The sequence below is a fragment of the Danio aesculapii genome, chromosome 18, assembly GCF_903798145.1.
Source record: "Danio aesculapii chromosome 18, fDanAes4.1, whole genome shotgun sequence".
In the NCBI taxonomy this organism is placed as follows: Eukaryota; Metazoa; Chordata; class Actinopteri; order Cypriniformes; family Danionidae; genus Danio; species Danio aesculapii.
Genome location: NC_079452.1, coordinates 16,254,389 through 16,275,045, shown reverse-complemented (window position 1 = coordinate 16,275,045; position 20,657 = coordinate 16,254,389). Strand labels below are relative to the sequence as shown.

The 20,657-nt window shown below is 35.8% G+C and overlaps 1 protein-coding gene across 1 annotated transcript; it reads right to left on the bottom strand.

The window, feature by feature from the left end:
• Positions 1-5,168: 5,168 nt before the first annotated feature.
• On the bottom strand, positions 5,169-20,657 carry b3gnt2l (UDP-GlcNAc:betaGal beta-1,3-N-acetylglucosaminyltransferase 2, like). The gene is made up of 2 exons (XM_056478217.1): positions 20,550-20,657; positions 5,169-10,934 (listed from the first exon to the last, which is right to left on the bottom strand). Exon 2 carries the CDS (start codon positions 10,680-10,682, stop codon positions 9,420-9,422), a length of 1,263 nt encoding a protein of 420 aa, XP_056334192.1. The 5' UTR covers positions 10,683-10,934; positions 20,550-20,657; the 3' UTR covers positions 5,169-9,419.

The following is a 20,657-nucleotide window of genomic DNA, read 5'->3' as shown; positions in this document are numbered from 1 at the left end:
ATAGAAAGGCAACAGTAAGTCAAATAAGCACTCGTCACAACTAAGGTCTGCAGAAGAGCATCTCTGAACACACAACACATCCAACGTTGAGGCGGGTGGGCTAAAGCAGGAGAAGACCACACCGGGTGCCACTCTTGTCAGCTAAGAACAGGAAACTGAGGATACAATTCACACAGGCTCACCAAAATTGGACAATAGAAGATTGGAGAAACATTGCCTGGTCTCATGAGTCTCAATTTCTGCCCCGACATTTGGATGGTAGGGTCAGAATTTGGCATCAACAACATGAAAGCATGGATCCATCCTGCCTTGTATCAATGATTCAGGCTGGTGGTGATGTAATGGTGTAGGGGATATTTTCTTGGCACACTTTTGGCCCAATTAGGACCAACTGAGCATTGTGTCAATGCCACAGCCTATCTGAGAATTGCTGCTTACCATGTCCATCCCTTTATGACCACAGTGTACCCATCTTCTGATGGCTACTTCCAGCAGGATAACGCACCATGTCATAAAGCGCAAATCATCTCAGACTGGTTTCTTAAACATAACAATGAGTTCACTATACTCAAATGGCCTCCACAGTCACCAGATCTCAATCCGAAAGAGCACCTTTGAGATGTGGTGGAGCGATTCACGGGAGACTCACATCATGGATGTGCAGCCGACAAATCTGCAGCAACTGCATTCAACCTTGTTGAATCTATGCCATGAAGGATTAAGGCATTTCTCAATGCAAAAAGAGGGTTCAACCCGGTAATAGTAAGGTATACCTAATAAAGTGGCCAGTGTGTTTATATGCTATAAAACTGCAGGTTAACTTTGTTAATACATGTGTAATAACTTAATTTGATTGTAATGCAGTAATGTGCACCTTTAGTAAAGCTGCTTTGAAACAATAATTATTAAAGCATTATACAAATAAACTTGAATTGAATGTTCTGTACATGCTAGTCTCAATTTTGAACATATCCATAAAATGTGCTGTTCATTTGTTATTACATTTTTAACATGCATCGCTAAATGTATTAGGCAATGCCAGGACAGGCACAACAATGGAGCACAGATAACAATGCCAGATATGCTAATCTTTTATCACAAGATTGATAAAAGACATTTCTCAGAACATTCACGGAAATGAAACTACCATCCTCGCTGCTTGTTCAAACACCAATCTCATGTCACAAACAGTGTTGGGTACACATTACAAGCATAATATTCCTTTTCTAAAGTAATGCATTAGGCAAACAATTGACGTAACAAAATTTTAGTTACTTTTTACTTTAATTAATTCGCTTTTAGAAACTAAACTGCTGAATAAAAAAATAACACAGTCAGATTGAATCAAGCAACAGACAGAAATGAAGATGGCAGAGCCTTACATTTCTGTCATGGACGTATTCGCATTATTTTGAACGCATGGAAGAAGTAAAAGTGGATTGTCTTAATGGAGATCAGTTTTTTACTAAAGATAAATAAAGGTTAAACTCTCCATTGCAGAGCTCCTCTATTTAAAACTAAAATAAAGAATAAATACCCTGCAAAGCACCGTCTGGTCAGAAAAAGTAACTCAAAAGTAACTCAAAAAGTGAAGCAACGCGTTACTACAAAAAGTAACTAAGTAACGTAACTAGTTACTTGTTGGGGGAGTAACTCGATATGAAACTACTATCCTCGCTTCTTGTTCAAAAATCAATCTGACGTCACAAACAGTGTTGCGTGTAACATATTACAAGCATAGTAATATTACTTTACTAAGTAAGGATTAAACGCAGAATCAAGCGACGGACAGAAACGAAGATGGCAGAGCCTCACATTTTTTTGCGACGGAGGTATTCGTATTATTTTGAGCGCATGGAAGAAGAAGAAGAAGAAGAAAAGCAGACTGTCTTAATGGAGATTTGTTTATAATTAAAGGTAAATGAATGTTATAGAGCACATTGTTAATTCCAGAGCTCCTCTATTTAAAAAGAAATGAAGGATAAATTCCCTGCAAGTTGTGAAAGAGATTAAGCCTCAACCAGATAAGAAAAAGTAATGCAAAAGTAACTCAAAAAGTAACTTAGCACATTACTTACTACAAAAAGGAACTAAGTGACGCAACTTGTTACTTTTTTGGGGAGTAACTCAATATAAAACTACCGTCCTCGCTCCTTGTTCAAACACCAATCTGATGTCACAAATAGTGTTGGGCGCAATTTATTACAAGCATAATGTTACTTTTCTAAATAACGAGTAAAGTAGTGCATTATGTAAAAAAAATTAAGTAACAAAATTTAAGTTACTTTTTAGTTTATTTAATTAACTTTTAAAAACTAAACCGCTGAATAAAAATTAAATGCAGAATCAAGCAACAGGCAGAAACGAAGATGGCAGAGCCTTACATTTTTTGTGACGGAAGTATTCACGTTATTTTAAACGAATGGAAGAAGAAAAGAAAAAGGGCATTGTCTTAATAGACATGAGTTTTTTAAAGGTAAATGTAGGTTATGTATAGTGCATTATTAATTCCAGAGCTCCTCTAGCTTTAATAAGAATAAATTACCTCCAAGTTCTGAAAGAGATCAAGCCTCAACCAGGTGAGAAAAAGTAACGCAAAAGTAACTCAAAAAGTAACGTAACGCATTACTTACTACAAATAGTAACTAAGTAACTAGTTACTTTTTAGGCGAGTAACTCAATATGAAACTACCATCCTTGCTTCTTTTCCAAACACCAATCTGACGTCACAAACAGTGTAACGCAAAAAGTAATACAAAAGTAGCTAAAAAAGTAACACAACACATTACTTAACACAAAAAGTAACTAAGTAACACAACTAGTTACTCTTTTGGGGAATAACTCAATATCATAATGCATTACTTTTCCCAAAACTGGTCACAAATGTTTGTTGAATAGTGATTTCCTTTTTTTTCCCGCTGAAAAGACCAAAGCATTCATTTTCTTTTGGCTTAGTTCCTTATTTATCAGGGGTTGCCACAGTGGAATGAACCACCAACTATTCCGGCGTATGTTTTACGCAGTGGATGTCCTTCCATTCCAAGTACTTGGAAACACCCATACGCTCTTGCATTCACACACACTCACACATTAAGTAATTTTTAGTTTACCCAATTCACCTGTAGCGCATGTCTCTGGACTGTGGAGGAAACCGGAACACCCGGAGGAAAACCCACAGCAATGCTGAGAAAACGTGCAAACTCCACACACAAATGATAATTGGCCCAGCTGGGACTCAAACCAGCAATCTTCTTGCTGTTAGGCGACAGTGCCAACCACTGAGCCATCGTTTAGCCGAGATCAAAACATTTCAATTTTCAAATAGGACATGAGAGTGGCAGCACACATTAATCCTAAATAATTGAGGTCTACTGGTGTGGTCATCTCAATAAAATTTCAACCAAACTTTGCAGGGAATGAATGTAGGGTCATCAGAATGAGGGTATAGCTAAGTATAGAGCGCAGCTTTCAAAAGCCACTTTCAAACCAGCCAGTTTCTGCTTCGTCATCGTGTTGAATTCACATGACCAGCTTGAACAATTTCACCACCATATCAAAGGGTATGATGACTGTATGAGCTACTAAATATTAAAAAAATACATTTTGCTTAGTCATGTTGATCAAATCTTATAAGACTTGTGTGTAACACATAAAATATTTGAAGAATAGTAACAATAACAACTGGCCAAAGCTGAACACGATACAGAATGATTTATTTTTTTAATCTTAAACGTTCTCCCTAAGCAGGTCATACAGGTTTTGAATGAAATGAAGGCGTGTAAAGTACATCACAATATCACTTAATGAGTGAACGACGCCTTTTAAAAGTAAGGGTTATGATTTGATTTAACAAGTCCTGAATATCCTATTTAGTAGTTATAGATTAATTTCGTCCAAAACAAATCAAAAATTTGATACTGTTAGCTTGGTATTCATACTGTAATGGCGAGCCAAAAAGTATTTTTAAAAATTAAATATTAATAATCACGTACAGATGTCACTATACTTCAATTTGTTCCTTTTGCCGCCGTTCATACCGCGGTGGCGGTGGCAGTTGGTGCGTCAGCTTTTGACCGCTGGGTGGCGCTCTAACCACAGATTTCCAGCTTTGCCTTTTCACAATACTAGACGGTTCAGTATGTGTACCTTATGTGATGTGATGAGTTCAATTAAAATATACCTTTGTTTTAGTTTTCTTAGTAATATACATGCTTTTACACTATACTGAATGTTTTAGAAAAGATACATGGTGAGTATTCACCTTATTCTCCGCGTACGAGCGGGCGCAGCCATTTGAATCTTTTTGGCTCAAGACTTCCGGTCTCATTCACTTCCATTCATTTTTAGATATTAAAAACAACTTCTTATGCTGCTTGATGTTGCAAACTAAATATTTTCTTATTATATTATTCTACTTTGTATGTATTGTCATGCAAGCACTTGTTTGTAGAGCGAGTAGTTTGATCGTTTTCTGCCTTTTATTATTTCTAGTCATTTCTCTCATAGGCAGCTGAATCGGAAGTCCTAAAACAATGGCAAAAACGAGCGCACTTCCGCATTGTAGAATAAGGTAAATAGCCCTGAGCTGCAAAAAGCAATGGAATTAAGTTATTTAGCCTTTATAGTGCCCTATTAAATTGCGTTAGGGTGAAAAGAATGTTTCAACTTCTTTGACCATCATGGCGATGTTATTACCTCAAATCTTAAACATGTGCGCATATGAAAACCGCGACACAGCATGCACTACAAAATAATATTAAGATTATCGACACGGTGGCTCGGTGGGTAGCACTGTCACCTCACAGCAAGAAGGTCGCTGGTTCGAGCCCCGGCTGAGTCAGTTGGCATTTCTGTGTGGAGTTTGCATGTTTGCCCCGTGTTGGCGTGGGTTTCCACCAGGTGCTCCGATTTCCCCCACAGTACAAAGACATGCGCTATAGGTGAATTAAATTAAATTGGCTGTAGTGCATGTGTGTGAATGCAAGCGTGTATGGGTGCTTCCTAGTAATGGGTTGCTGCTGGAAGGACATCCACTGTGTAAAACATATGCTGGATAAGTTGGCAGTGCATTCCGCTGTGGCAACCCCTGATGAATAAAGGGACTAAGCTGAAAAGACAACAACAGCAATAGAAACTACCAAAGTTCTCAGAATAATCATATCGAGCAATGGCATTAGAGTTTGTTTAATTAAATCAAGCTGTGGAAACACCATGAGAGCCTATTCATTTTCATAATTTACAAAAAAACTGATTAAACATTCTTTAAAATATCTGTTTACACAGTATGAAATGTGAACAATGAATCATTGCGTATTTTTTTATGCATCTTTAAATATAAAAGTTTTAACTTAAATGATGTCTGAAGACACTCGTAAATAAAAAGTTAGTCTTTTTTGATTTAATGCAAGTTGAACGAACTTGTAAAGTAAATTTAACTTAATTTAAGGCAGGAATATATAATAATAATACATTTTTACAGTGTAACTCTGAAACAAAAGTTCTGTTAATTAATGACCTTCCAACACAAGAGTCGATAGTAGCAGTCAGTAGTTAAGCCGCTGTCACACTGCACTTTTCACCACAGACTTCCATTCATGCGCACGTAAATGCGACAGTGTTGGGCAGTAGCGTCGCTATAAGTAGTGACGCTATAGCTTAACTACATTTCTAGTTAAGTGTCGCTACTTTCTAAATCAAATAGTTTTTCAGTAGCTAAGCTTTTTTTTTTTTTTTGTCAAGTAGCGCTGTAGTGTCCACACAAGCTTCATTTTCCGATCGCGGATCAATAAGTGACAGCACCAACATTCACAGAGCTGTGAGGCTGGTGTCTAGCTGATGAAAGTAAATCCATATTATGGCGAGAATAACGATTTCTTTTCTTCTTGTTTTTCAGTGGTCGACAACAAACTTTTTGGCGTGTTACTGCCACCTCTCACTCCGCTTGGTGACGTTGCGAACACAAGAAATTAGCTTGATGGAAAGATGACTTTGGAGAGGAGTTATTTCTGAATTCCTCATGGCCATACCTTGAGCAGTACATGTCAAGTTAAAAAAGCTAATTCTGATGCTGTGCTCAAAAATACTTAACGTTTACTATACTATAATGTTTTTGAACTACACAGTGAAGTACTCAAATTAATTTGTTGTGGTACTTTTTTATTATATATATATATTTTACTGTAGCAAAGGCTGAAATATACCATGTTAATTACTATTAGTTCATAATAGTTTTAATACATTAAGCCACAGTCACTCTGCACTTTCCTCCCCATAGACAAGCGAAAGCATCAGAGTTCATGCATCAAGTTTCGTAGTTCGCTGCTTTGCAAAGTTCAAGCTTGGTGAACTCTAACCTGCGAAATCGCATCCCTTTACTGCGTGAGACTAATCGAGAATCAAAACATGACCGCTGTACAGAAATTTAAAACATGGAGCAATCGCTCGCTTTTTAAATGTCTAATCAACTTGTTTAACTCCGCCCCCTTTCACAGCACCGTACAACAGAATTTCGCACGCTCAAACTCTAGTGTGACCGCAGCTTTATGTAGTGTAATTCATTAAGAGTTGTAATTATATACAATATAATGCTTACTCCCTATATGTCCCTTTACTCTAAATTACTATAGTATTTTAAATGTGTAACACCTGGTTTAATTGGATTTTCAGTAATTCGTAATTCAGTAATTTTCGGCAATTCGTAACTTTTTAATTTAGTGGCTAATTCGTACGATCTAATTCGTACAATTTACTCATCCGCCAATGACGGTTGGGTTTAGGGGTGGTGTTAGGTGCCACACCTCCTTTTTATAATTGTACAATTTCGTACGACTGAACTCGTACGAATTAGCCACTAAACTGTCAAAACGTAAAATACTTACGTTTTCTCGTGAGATCAGGCTGTATTTACTATAATTCGTTTCTGTTTAGAACAGCATATTATTTGCTGTAAATGATTGAACTGAACTATTTTGCCTCATATGTTTCATTGACAGTTTTATTGATGACCAAGATATGATTGACTTGGATTAAGCTGCTTTGATTTAAAAATGAAAATTGCAAAAAATAGCTTAAATGTAGCTAAGCTACTTTAGCTTGCTACATTTCCCAGAGGGCTGCTTAAGCTACATTTTAAGTAGACTTGCTAATAGCTTAGATCACTAAAATTTTTAAGTAGCTTTCCCAACTCTGGCGACAGACTAGAAACGCAAGCTCGTGCGACAAGTTTTGCAGCATTGCAAAGTTCAAGCTTGTGAACTCTGACCTGCGAAGTCGCATCACGTGACTTCGTGAGACCAATCGAAGATCAAAACATGACCTCTCTGTAAAGATGTGTAAAATATGGAGCTCTCTTTTTTTACATGTCTAATCAACTGGTTTAATCCCGCCCCTTTTCACAGCACTGTGCGACTGAATTTTGCATGCTCAAACTCTAGTGTGACCGCGGCGTAACTCAAACTAAAATTCTGACATCAATTATTGACTTTTCACTTGTCACAAACAACAGAGTTGGTGGTAACTGGTTGGTTACTAAATTTCATTTCCTTTTTTTTCTATTCAGCAAAAAAACTTCATTTGAAACAAGCAGAGGATGCCTTTACAGCTGAACTTTCATTTGAGTGATCTACTGCCTTAACTTATGAACAGCTCGAAAAATATTGCACAAAACATCATACCATGGTTAAGACAACTTTCTCCCTTTTAAGACCAATATTTAATGAAACAAGTCAAGTTCTTTCAAGATAGCTAAAAACAAAAACCAAAAAGGCGTTCATCCAGGGTGTCAGAAATGCTCTTTAGAAGATACTTCCATGATCAGCATTGTGCTGCCCCAAGCTTATTCTCCTCCAACAGTTCAATAGCTGAACATCAAAGTTTAAGCAGGGGTGCATTTCCGAAAATCATCATTGGCCAACAAAGGTCCCAGTTCTGTCGTTAAAAACAGTTCATCGATTGGTGTTTCCAGAATCCATCGTTCCAGCAAAGATTTGCAAACTGCATCGTAAACTTGTGCGTTTGAACTACACCTCTAGAGCTGTAGTGAGAAGCTCCTGGTTGTGTTCTATTCTCAGTTATCCCCCTATGCCCTATTCATTTAAAACATTCAAGCTTCCTCTTTGGATGAATTTAAAACACACACACACTAAATTCTCTCTTGGGTGTAAATTGCTTTCAAAGAATTGTTTTTTATGGTTCAGATTTAGCAATCTTCAATTGTGTTCCCTTCCTGGTGAACTCAAAAAAAAAACATTCATACCATTTCGCTGAATCTATAATACATCTCTAAAGCTTGGGGAAACAACAAATAGGAGTACAAGTTAATGATTTTAATTTATAGTAGACTAATTAAAAAAATGTATCTGTACTGTAGATGGCATACATCTGTAGAGGCTACAATGTCTCTAATCATTTCTAAATCGAAATATAGCTAATTATAGACAACAAATAAACAACAGTAGATTTTACATCACTTGACCATATATCTGACTCTCAGATTCTGTAAATTATTTTTAATTTGAGTTGGGACAACATGAAGGAATTAAGTTATGTTCAATCCACTTAAATTTGCAAAAATTAATAAGTCACAAAACTCAGGAATTGTGTCGTTTCAGCTCATTTTAATTAAATAGTTTGAACAAAGAGCAAACATTTATTTTTTTGAGTATGAGATTAGAATAAGTGTTGGCTTTTTACAAGCGATTTTATGTTTTAAAAAATAAATATGTAAAAGTTCTCAGTGTTTGTACAGTAAATAAAATACAGGCCCTATATGTGCCATTCACATACATTTCTATTCAAGAGTTCACACTTAGATATGCTTGGTGTTAATAGCAGGTTTGGCATGCTGTCCAGAGAGAGAACCTTGAGTTCGGAGATAACTGAGCCCAAGGCTCCCGCCTGGTCAATAAGCATTTAAAGGGGTTCCAAAATTAGGTAGGTCTCGACAGCTCCCCTTGGAAAAGGGAGGAAAAGGAGATGGGGTGGAAGGGGGGATTCTTCCAAAACGAAGATAAGGCAGTAGGGTAAAATCGGTCTATTTATTGTAAACTTGGATCAATCAGATTGGATTATTACTAATTATGGATGAGAATCCAGCCATGCTCAATCATATCACGCGCTCCTCTTGAAACTAGTTTAGAAAACTTCACCTAATATGGAAAACGAATGCAAGTTTTTGCCAAAAATAATGCAGGATTTTTGTGTTTGTAAAACAACCATTTCCCCCCAAAAACTCCCTGTTTAGAGTGTCATTGCGGACATTTCACATGACATGTTCAAACAATGGATCAGTGTCAGAGCAAATACGATTTTGGGAAACACTTGTCACTACAATATTTTCCCCAATTGATGCATCATATTATGCTAGTCCATCCGTGAGTTTTGTCATTGTTTGGGAAATGCATCCATGTTTAGCAAGCAGATCAGCAGGTGAGCATGGAGCTGTGCATGCTCCTCCAGAGCCTCATGGTCTGCTGAGGGCTGCGCCGGTGCACCAGCAGCAGGTGTTTGTGCACGCATGGGTTCTCTCGGTCTTGCTCCCGAATATCAAAGGTCCTAAACCCGTCATGTTTCGTCGGATTGATTCCAAGTGCTTCGAAGCACATCCCAGTGTAGACGTCATCAATAGGAAAGAAGGGGATGTAAAAGGAAACATGGTAAAGATATGGGAGAAGTTCACCAGAAAAGAGGAACCCCCCACCACCAGCATATGGAGGGTAAGCACCTTCATAGTAAGTCAGAGGAACGCAATATTTAGTTTTAGGATCCCGTAATGGTGTGGCCTCAGAAATGATCTGCCCAGTATACAACGATGAGGCCTGTTCAGGCTCCAGAGACGTCAGATGATTGATTATTGCTTGGGGGTTAGCAAAAACATCATCGTCGCCCTTAAAAATGAAGGACACACGAGGACAGTGTCCCAGCATCCACTTGAAAAACACGTGCTCCTTAAGAGTCAGGTTGTAAAAGGAGTCGTGGAAATCCCAAACAAGAAGGTCTTGGAAATGCTGAGACTCCGACAAAATGAGTTTGTCCAGATTTGGGTCGTCTAAAGACGACCGACCCAGCAGGAAGACGGTTCGTACCTTGAGTCCATCATACTCTCCTTCTCTGCCCCAGGTCTCCCGCACAGCTTGCCGCCTCTCGAAGTGTTTCGGCGTGGATTTGATTGCAAAGAGTAGAAAGATTTGATCATCTTCATTATCCCGCGCACACTTGTCTGGTTGATCGATAACTAGTGGCGAGTCTCGACACTCCATACCTCGAAGGAAGTCTCCGTAGAGCGGAGGGTATGTATTAACATCCTGAATGTTCATCTTTAGCAACTCAAAACTCTCCGGACTGCAGTGAAACTTCTTCCGTGGGTCTGTTGTATTGTCGGCGGCGTCCAGCTGCCTGAGAAAGGAATGGAGTTTTCGGTTCCAAAAGGCGCCGTTTTTGGGGATTCTCTTTCTGAAATCTTTAGAAATAGTCAGCGGTGGAAGTTTGAATGGTGCAACACTTTTGGTTCGTTTCTTGATGGTGCTTATTAAAACTGGTGTTGGCTTTCTGGGAATGGAAGCTGTAACTGATGTGATTTTATCTTTGGCGGTTATTTCCACATCCACTAGTTTGGAATAAAACAAAACAAAGCAAAGGCTGCTAGCTAGTGCCACAATCAAGAATTTCATGTACTTCTTTCCCATTTTACAACTGTGCTAAGAGAAGCTCACACTTGAGATGCAAGAAAGGATGTTGGTCGATACAGGAAATGGTGGGGATTCACACAGCAGAATTAACCTCTCAAGCGCAGCGTTGTCTCTTCATTTGTTCGTCCTCGGGGATCAATGATGGCTGACCTCAACATTTGCTATTCACAGCCATGACAAACATCTTGTTGGATGCTTCATGTAATTACGTTTATTGCATCCCCAGTGGTGTAGAGTTCAGCCGTGAGCCTAACAGATACAAGGAAATAGAGGCTAGTGAAAAAACACACACATGGCATATCACAACATCAGCTAAATCTATCAGAAACCTCGAAAAATATGAGCTATTTGTAGCTAGTTGCTTTTATTTTTAACAAATTTTAACAAGCATTTCACACAGCACTTCAAAAGCACCACTATGATCTGAAGATCTCAAGTGTCTGTTGTTTGCGTGTGGAAAAGCATTGGTTGTGTGAAACTTTAATTTCAGTTCTCAAAAACAAAAACCAAGTGTGAATTTTGTTCTAATCTACTCATTTACGAAACAGCATGCTTTTATTTCTTCAGAGGGACACATAAACATGCTGAAAATGAAAACACTGAAAAGGTTTAAAATAATTTAAATTGGATTATTCACCCAAAAACTCCCTTCGGTTTTAAACCTTTTCTTCTTTCTTCTGTTGAACACAAAAGATGATATTTTGAATGCTATTTGCAGGCAATCATTGATTTCTTCAATGGGGGAAAAAATCCTATGAAAGTCAATGGGTACCAGCGATCAGCATTTTACTAAATATCTTTAAAAAAAAAAACAAAAAAAAAAAAGAAACAACTGGTTGACAAAGTGAAGAGTAAATGATAAGAACATTTTCATTTTTGGCTGAACCATGCTTTTAATCTTAAAATCATCTTTAGAGTTATGGCCAGGACAAAGGTTTAACACAACACAAGAATGAGTAAATAAAAGCAAAACAGCATTTTATAGGGGACCTTTTATGCCCCTTTTAATAAGATGTCAAATAAGTCTCTGATAAGGGTGTATGTTAAGTTTCAGCTCAAAATACCCCACAAATAATGGTTCATAACACTTTTAGGCTTCGATCCTAATTGCACCATTTTGGTGACTGTCGCTTTAAATTCAAATGATTTTGTGTTCTTTTAAAAAGAGGGCGGAGCTACAAATGCCTGTGTCAGCATAGTGGCAGATTCAAAAACCAGACTAACGTCTTATGCTAATGAGGGAGTGATCACTAGTGGGCGGGGCTTTCCCCCTCTGATGACATATATAAAGGGAGAATGTCAAAGTGTTTCTGCAGACTGTTTTTATCAAGTGTGATTATAAAAAAATAAAATATTTTTTACGATTAGAGGCTGGTTATATTCACAGTCTGACTACGTTTACATGCACATCACTAATCGAATTATTTGCCTTAATCGGAATAAGACAATAATATGATTAAGGTGTTTACAGGAGTTGTTTTTGAATGTTCCTTTTATGATCCCGTTTTACATGCTATCAGCTTGTTAAGGGTGACGTCATGTGAAGTGGCTTCTGAGTCCAAGCGCTATATCAAACTGTATGGGGAGACTCAACAAATGATTATAATAAACATTTACAAAAGCGATGTATTACTTAAAAAAAATTAAATAAAATCATGATCACTATGCCTTATATCCAATGGCCAGAAAGTGATTCATTTTTAATAAATTGTTAAAATATTGGTGTCTCTGATGCAACAAGTCCAGAGACTCTAGTACGCCATGATTTTATATACAATTTACATTAATGTGTAATATGACCAAAAAGGGGTCATAAACAAATATTCTCAATTCAAATCAGTAGCGGCTTGGACGCAGAAACAGTATTCCATACTTCATGACTGTCGCAAAATATGGCGAAAAGTCCTTGACAGTAATAGTTTAAGGCTTTTGCATGTCTTCACTTTAATGATGCAACTAAAACATCCACATACTCCACATCTCCTAATCTGATTTCTGTTTAGCTCGATTATGACCTTAATCAGATTATTAAAAATAATGATAAATTTAAAATCTGTTTACATGGTAGACTCTTAATCAGAGTATTGTCTTAATCGTATTAAAATCACATTATACTCACTGACTACATTAACATGGATGTCCGTAATCGAATTATTTGCCTTAACCTGAATAAGACAATAATATGATGGTGTTTACAGGAGTTGCTTTTTGAATGTTCCTTTCATGATGCCGTTTTACATGTTATAGCACATAATTCGATTAACATCACCACACTATCCACATTTGCTCTGAAGTTTCGTGTAATTTCGGGTGTTTCATTTTTAATGTCGACTTGAACTGCAGTTCAGCAATTTCACGTTCATTCAGGAACATTTCATGCATGCCTCTCGTGACAAACGTATTGCAAATGAGTATGAACTGCTGGATGAGTGTTGTTTTAATTAAATTTGGCCCGTTTCCACTGAGTGGTACAGTTCGGTACGCTTTTATGGCCGTTTCCACTGTCAAAAGGCGTACAGACAGTACCGTACCACTTTTTTGGCACCATTTCGAAAGGGTACCAAAACACAAGAAAGGGTACCTAAGGGCAGAGCTAGACGCGCAGCTGAACGCTATTGGTTTACAGAGATACCACGAGCCATGGTCGACTCTGGCTCAAACAAACCTTGTCGTCGTCTTAATGAACAGCCACAAAGCCAAAAAGAAGAGCAGATTTACCCTGTGCTACGTAGTTTTTTTATGAGCCAGTTTGAGCGCGAGCGTTTTCGCCTTCTTGCTTGCGCTCCCCGCGCGTCTATATCTGAAATAACAAACTTCTTGAGCTGATGATAATAACGTGTGCTTGATTATTGACGTGCTTTTGAAACCCGATCCTGTCAGACACTGACAAACCTGGGAGTGACACGCGAAAAAACAAAGGAGAAGCCAGAAAAAAAAGGAGCACATTATTTTTTCAGCACACACGAACAAACTGCCATGTTTACCTATTATCATCATCACCTTTTGGACTATTATGAACTCAGAATCATGGAATAATTTTCTAACAAGAGGCTAGACGTGCTGCTGAAGATTAAAAACATTTAATCATGAGAGGTTTGCTCTGACTGTAGGCTATATTTCGTGTTGTTTTGAACCTAAATAAGGACTAAATGTATGCTGTGTGTAGTTTTTTTATAAGTGGTAACATACCGGAGACTGTAAGGGTCTGTATGTGTTCATATGTTGCATTTATTTTATATAATTGCAGACGTTACAGTAGGCTATTTCACATATCATTGATCTGCAGTTATGATCAAATTATGTGAAAAGTTAGTAATAAACATTTCTACACAAGTATTTATGTGTATGAAGCATCTGTTTTGGGAGAAGAGCTTCTCATATGATGTGTGAACGACCTGTACAGCTTTACTGTGACAATTGAGCGAGAATGACGTCGACTGAAACTTTCTGTCGTACACAACGCCCACCAAGAATACCATTGGTACCCTTTTAGCAGTGGAAACGCAGTGTTTACATGTCTGAACTGCACTTCAATAATACTATTAAAATCGGCATACTCTATGTGTCTTAATTCCATTTCTGTTTAGTTTGATTAGGACCTTAATCGGATTAAATAGGGTATATGTCGAACGTCACGTGACCAGTCAACCTGTCTTTATTTGATACTGGTGCAAAAATTCACAAAGTGTTATGAATGTTATAAAGTGAATATGTAGATCCATATGGCAGACTAGGTAACGTTATAGCATTAGCTAGTTAACGTAGTGACATTGTACAGCATTTCAATTCCGCTAGCTTACATACCTTCATAATCCATGTAATGATGAAGCATACAATTTAAATCCTTTGTCCAATTTGGTGGCCGGACATTTAGATGATAATGAGCATATCCGGTGGACATCTGTGATGCTTAACTTTAGTAGCTCCTGGAGGCTTCTTGTATAAAACAACGCCATATTAGCTGAGAGTGAAAAAGTGTTCTACCCAGGTTGACTAGAACGCAAAAGTTGCGCATGTACCCTATTATATAACATATATAAAACACTACTTACTACTCACTACTGTCAATAACAAACCGATGGCGCATATGAACTGGCGATGAGCGGAAGTGTTCTCCCCAGGGATCCGGTTTGGTCACGTGACGTTCGACATATACCCTATTAATTAAAAAAGTTTCTTAATCGTTGTCTTAATCGTATTAAAATCATATTACTGTTGTCCATGTAAATGTACTTGCTATGTTTACATGGACGTCAGTAATCGAATTATTTGCCTTATCGAAGTTTGCCACTTACATTTTCATTCAGGAACATTTCATGCATGGCCCCTGTGACAAATTGATGTATTGGATGAGAGTATGAACTGGTGGAAGAGTGCTGCTTTAATGGAATTTCATACCACACACCATATTGGAAGAAAAACAATTTTCGCATTTCGCAGGTGTCTGTGGTCCTTCACGGACTCTGTAGGTGCAGAGAATAGTGTCAAACAGCTGTGTGCAGTGAAAAATCCTACTTGACAGTAATAGTTTGATTGTGGTGTTTACATGTCTGTACTGCACTTCAATAATGCGACTAAAATCGGCATACTCCACATCTTAATTCAATTTCTGTTTAGTTTATGACCTTAACCGGATTAAATTAATCTGTTAACACGGTAGACTCTTAATCAGAGTACTGTATTAATTGTATTAAAATCTGAATATTGGTGTCCATGTAAACGTACTCAGTGTTGCCTCACAACGGTGTTTAAACTCCTTATAAAGTGATTTTTGCATAATAGCTCCCATTTAAATAAGACTGGAGCGCAGATGGAGTTTTGTACTATTTAATGTTTACATACATTAGCAGACTTTAATTTTTGAATGTGGATCTAAAATTAAACAACCTCTTAATTATTGGGGAAAAAAAAGGTCTCTGGTGACTAATTAGACAGCGCATGCTCTAGACTGAAGTACATTTCTCTCCCGTGGGAGTAAACTGAACTCAGGGACACGCAATACAATCAATCAGAACAGAGATAAAGTGAACACATGATCTGTGTAGAAACTCCTTACGCATTTTTTTATGCTAGGTGGATTAATTATTAATGTGCAGCTTATGTTTAAGTTTTACCCATTGATACTCTATTTAAAGTACACAGCAAATACAACATTAGTAGTAAATTGATTCCGGCTATAAAATTATTATTATTTTTTTTAAGTAAGCTGACTAGGGCTTTATTTATAAAATTCAATTACAGAATTGGTTTAAATTCAGGTTCTTTAAAAGAGGTGTTTTTTTCCCCAATGGAAATTATGTCTGCAAATTGTATAATAGCCTACTGTATATACACATTTCTAGTAATTAATTCTGTGTTTTTTTTAAGTAAACTATTTATTGAACAAGTGAATAGCATTTGTTGTAAACTAATGTCTGATTTCTGCTTTTTTCCCCCTTTTAAACACTTTTATAAATATTTAACCCCATCCCACCCACTCCATCCATCCATACATACACATAGCCAGTGTCCTTGTAAAACATATAACAGATGACAGAGTGAAAAAAATGTAATTAAATAAAAAAAGATTCTTAAGTAATAATAATAATAATAATAATAATAATAATAATAATAATAATAATAAAACAGCATGGGGCAAAGTAAATTAAATAAGTAAATAAAGAGACAAATAAAATAGTTACATTAGTTAGTTACACCAACAATAATGTGCTACCTACTTCTTGGTTATTGTAAGTTTAGTTGTGCTGAGGTTGGACCAATGAGTCTAGTTTAGGGCATGACAATACCGGAGTAAAACTGCACAAGTGAAAGCTAACTCGGACCATATATTGATTTCTTATATAATCACTTCAAGAAAAGTTAAATCATTTTAAAATACTTTAACAGTGGCCTCCAAAATGCAGTGAATTCTAATATAGTTATTTTTTTCTAGAAAGTTTTCCCCAAAATTGTCACAACTGAAACACAATAATATACAATTTATTAAAAAGAGTAAACCAATGTAATAAGAGTGATTATACCTACCTTATAAATGGTTTGCTTTTTTAAATAGACTTTCACAGGTGTAAAAACACTAACAATTAAATTTAACAATTTTTACAATTCCAATGTATTTGATTTGTTGTGTTTTGAAGATGATTTCAATTTCATGTTTTCATGTGTTCAATGAAACTTTGAACACCCTCAAAATATCTTGGTTGATAATTCAATATAATTTATTTTTAACAAAATGTCACATGATGGTAAAGTTTGGGTAGTGACCACAAAATTTAATCTGCCACAGCTGAATTAGAAATAATTGTGCTAAAAAAAAAAAACCTTTGCTGCTCAAATGCAGCAACCACATTTACCAGATGGGCATCTGACAGTACATATCTGATAAGAATGCCTACAGCCATTCTACACTGCCTTAAAGCAAGAGGCATGCACATATGCGATCGTTTCAGAAAAGTTAAATAACATACTAAATAAAATGAGTGATATGCTTGATAACATGACTTGGCATCCCGTTAAAACAATACAGTGCTCAGCATATATGAGTACACCCCCACAAATCTCTCATTTAAATGACCATTTTCTATAGGATGCTTTACAATATTATATTTGTGCATATACATTAGTTTAGTCAGTACTGAAGCCAAAACTAGAGCTAATCTAACAAAATAACTTACAAGGATGGTTTAAAAATTAGTAGCCCAAATTTATGTTATTAAAAAAATATTAAATAAACTCTTCAAAATTAGCACAAAAAAACTTAAATAAAAAAGAGAAAAACTAAATATACACAATTTTGTTGAAATGTTTTTGCAATATTTTGCATGAATTTAAATGTATTATCTTTCCATCTCTAAAGAGGTTTGGTGACTAAAATATTATTTTAATAAATATATCTGTTTAATAAATCGGTTTTGTTCAAATGCACTGAAATATAGTACCCATATTCACTGAGAAATGGATAAAAATATTCATTTTCAAAATGGGGTGTACTCATTTATGCCGAGTAATGCGATACTACTATTATTATTATTATTTTTATTATTATTATTATTATTATTATTATTATTATTATATATAGTTGAAGTCAGAATTATTAGGTCCCCTTTGAATTTTTTCTTTTTTAAATATTTCCCAAATGATGTTTAACAGAGCAAGGAAATTTTCACAGTATGTCTGATAATATTTTTTTCTTCTGGAGAAAGTCTTTTGTTTTATTTCGGCTAAAATAAAAGCGGTCTAAAAATTTATTTCAAACTATTTTAAGGTCAAAATTATTAGCCCCTTTAAGCAATTTTTTTTTAAATAGTCGACAGAACAAACCATCGTTATACAATAACTTGCCTAATTACCCTAACCTGCCTAGTTAACCTTATTAAGCCTTTAAATGTCACTTTAAGCTGTATAGAAGGGTCTTGAAAAATATTTAGTCTAATATCATTTACTGTCATCATGGCAAAGATAAAATAAATCAGTTATCAGAAATGAGTTATTAAAACTATTATATTTAGAAATGTGTTGAAGGAAAAAATAAATAAATAAATCTCTGTTAAACAAAAATTGGGCAAAAAAAATAAACAGCCCCCCTGACTTCAACTGTATACACGCACATTAAAGCCTTTAATTTAAAAAGATTACTCTTCTTTAGGGAGGGGCAGATTTAGTGATTTGGGGACCCCAAGCAATTCCAGCGATGGGGCCCAAAAGTTTGTACTTTATTCTTAATTGATTTAGTAATATGACTCAATCTGCTTTTCTCTATTTTGTCTTAATGCAAAATAATAACAAGATGTAAAGCAGCTTGTAAAACTTTAAATGATTTGTTTAATCATTTCACAACTAAAATAATAAACTAGTTTTAATTAAATGTTTGTAATTGTATTATGTTTTTAAAACTAAATCTTTACCTAATTTGACTACTGGACTGCTCCATGATTGAGGGTGGGGGACACATTTGCGCAGAATTAATAAAAATGTAACTTATTTTTGTAGACTCTCGTCATACAAAATATTAAATAAATGTTAAATATTAAATAAATGTTATAAAATTTATACTTCTAGGTATTTTTTAGGGAGGCCTTAGATTTCCTGGAGCCCAAATCCGCCCGTGTCTTTAGTCACTAGAACATCTTCACCACAATTTTTGGCAGTGATAATTTATACACTTTTGAGACTAAAGCTCAAAGACACTAATCAGAACATCATTCACAAACACAATTTTGAACTGAAATAAATGTATATATATTTGACTAATACTTTCTTAAATGCAGAAATATTTTGAATAAAACATTTAAAGAGAATAAACAGTGACATTCCTTAAAGTTACATATAAATTAAGAGATTTGAACACCTTTACCTCAAAAAGACTGAACCATGTACTCTATGTACTGTAGCTATGAGAAAGCACACCGGAGTAATTCCTGATCAAAAATGTCGAGGTGTGGTTAAAACCAGTCTCAGCTAATACAGCAAGAAATACAGCCTTGATAGTCACATGAAAACATGGCACAAGAGTTCAGATGCAAAAACCTCCAAGTGCCATCTGTAATTTTCTGACAAGGAGCGTTTTATAAAGCCTCTTATGTTTATGTTCAGTTATTTCATGTTGAATGCAATGAAAATAACTCATTATTTACCATAACATTTACATTTCTGAACCAAGACAGAGAAGCCTGAGACAAATTAAAGAATTTTAGATGGCAACTCTTCATATATATGGTGTACTATTACCCACCCAACCCGGCCATGCTGTTTTATCATTTTACCTGAACGTTTCAGCGACACATCATTCATTGCTGTGGTCGGGAATCTTAATCAAATTAAGATGAGTTTAAAAAAACATTTGGTATACAGTTAAAGGGGATGCGAATACACGTAAATTAGGGAAGTTTAATCAGCAAAACAAGTGAGTATACCGAGGGTATACGCAACTATTGATCCTCAGAAATCGTAATACCCAAATGGCTAGTGGAAAAAAGTAGGCATACTGATTATATGTGCCCGACTATTATACTATAGCCCCGACTACACCACTGATATATACATACTGTACACACACATACATACATATATATACACACACCCCATGCTTAAAAATAAAATATGTTTGATCATCTTTTCCCTCTCTCTCAAACATACTTATTCAAAATACAATTGTAGGTTTCAATAGATGGGAGGATCTTAGTAAACTCAATTGAAAACTCAATTTTGAATGTGGAACAGTTTGCACCAATTCCGTATAGCCACCCATATAATGAAAATAGAAAAGTAGTGAGGTTTACCATATCTATCTATCTATCTATCTATATCTATATATATATATATATATATATATATATATATATATATATATATATATATAATTAAAAAGTAAAAAAAAAGTCTAGATATTAGCAAAAAGCAAAAGGAAAGCTGACTGCTGTATATTCAGTCCACAGCCCTTTGAACGACTTAGACCACTGCATTTCTGAGAAGGTCTGAGGTTTCAAAATAGAAAGAAAGAAAAAAACAGCAGCCCACCAGGTTTAGACACATCCTTTTAGCTCATAACCTAAACATATCTACAACATACACACAAACTAGTTTATAAACGGCGCTTATTAAAGTATTTTCAGGCAAAATAAACTTACACAACCAACAAAATACCCGTTAACTAGATTTATAAAACCTAAATGTGAAGTGAATAAGCAGTTTATTACGTTATTAATACCACTATATCCATCTTATCTGGATAGTAACAATGTTAGATATCTGAACACGTGAACTAGAATGTATCATTAACAGCACGTTTAAAGGTAACTTTAATTTACACCACGCGTCTATATTAAAAGCATTAAACAGTACAGTGAGGAAAAACGAAGTATGACTTACCTTGTGAGCATCTATAAACATTTTTAGTAAAAACTAATCGCTTTCCTTGACGAGAGGGAAGCGCGTTGTAGCCAGCAGCGCCTCCACCGCCGTTTGCTGTTTCCTACT

Coding starts and splice junctions, on each gene's coding strand:
- b3gnt2l (XM_056478217.1), bottom strand. CDS start 10,682: ATGGGAAAGAAGTACATGAAATTCTTGATTGTGGCACTAGCTAGCAGC.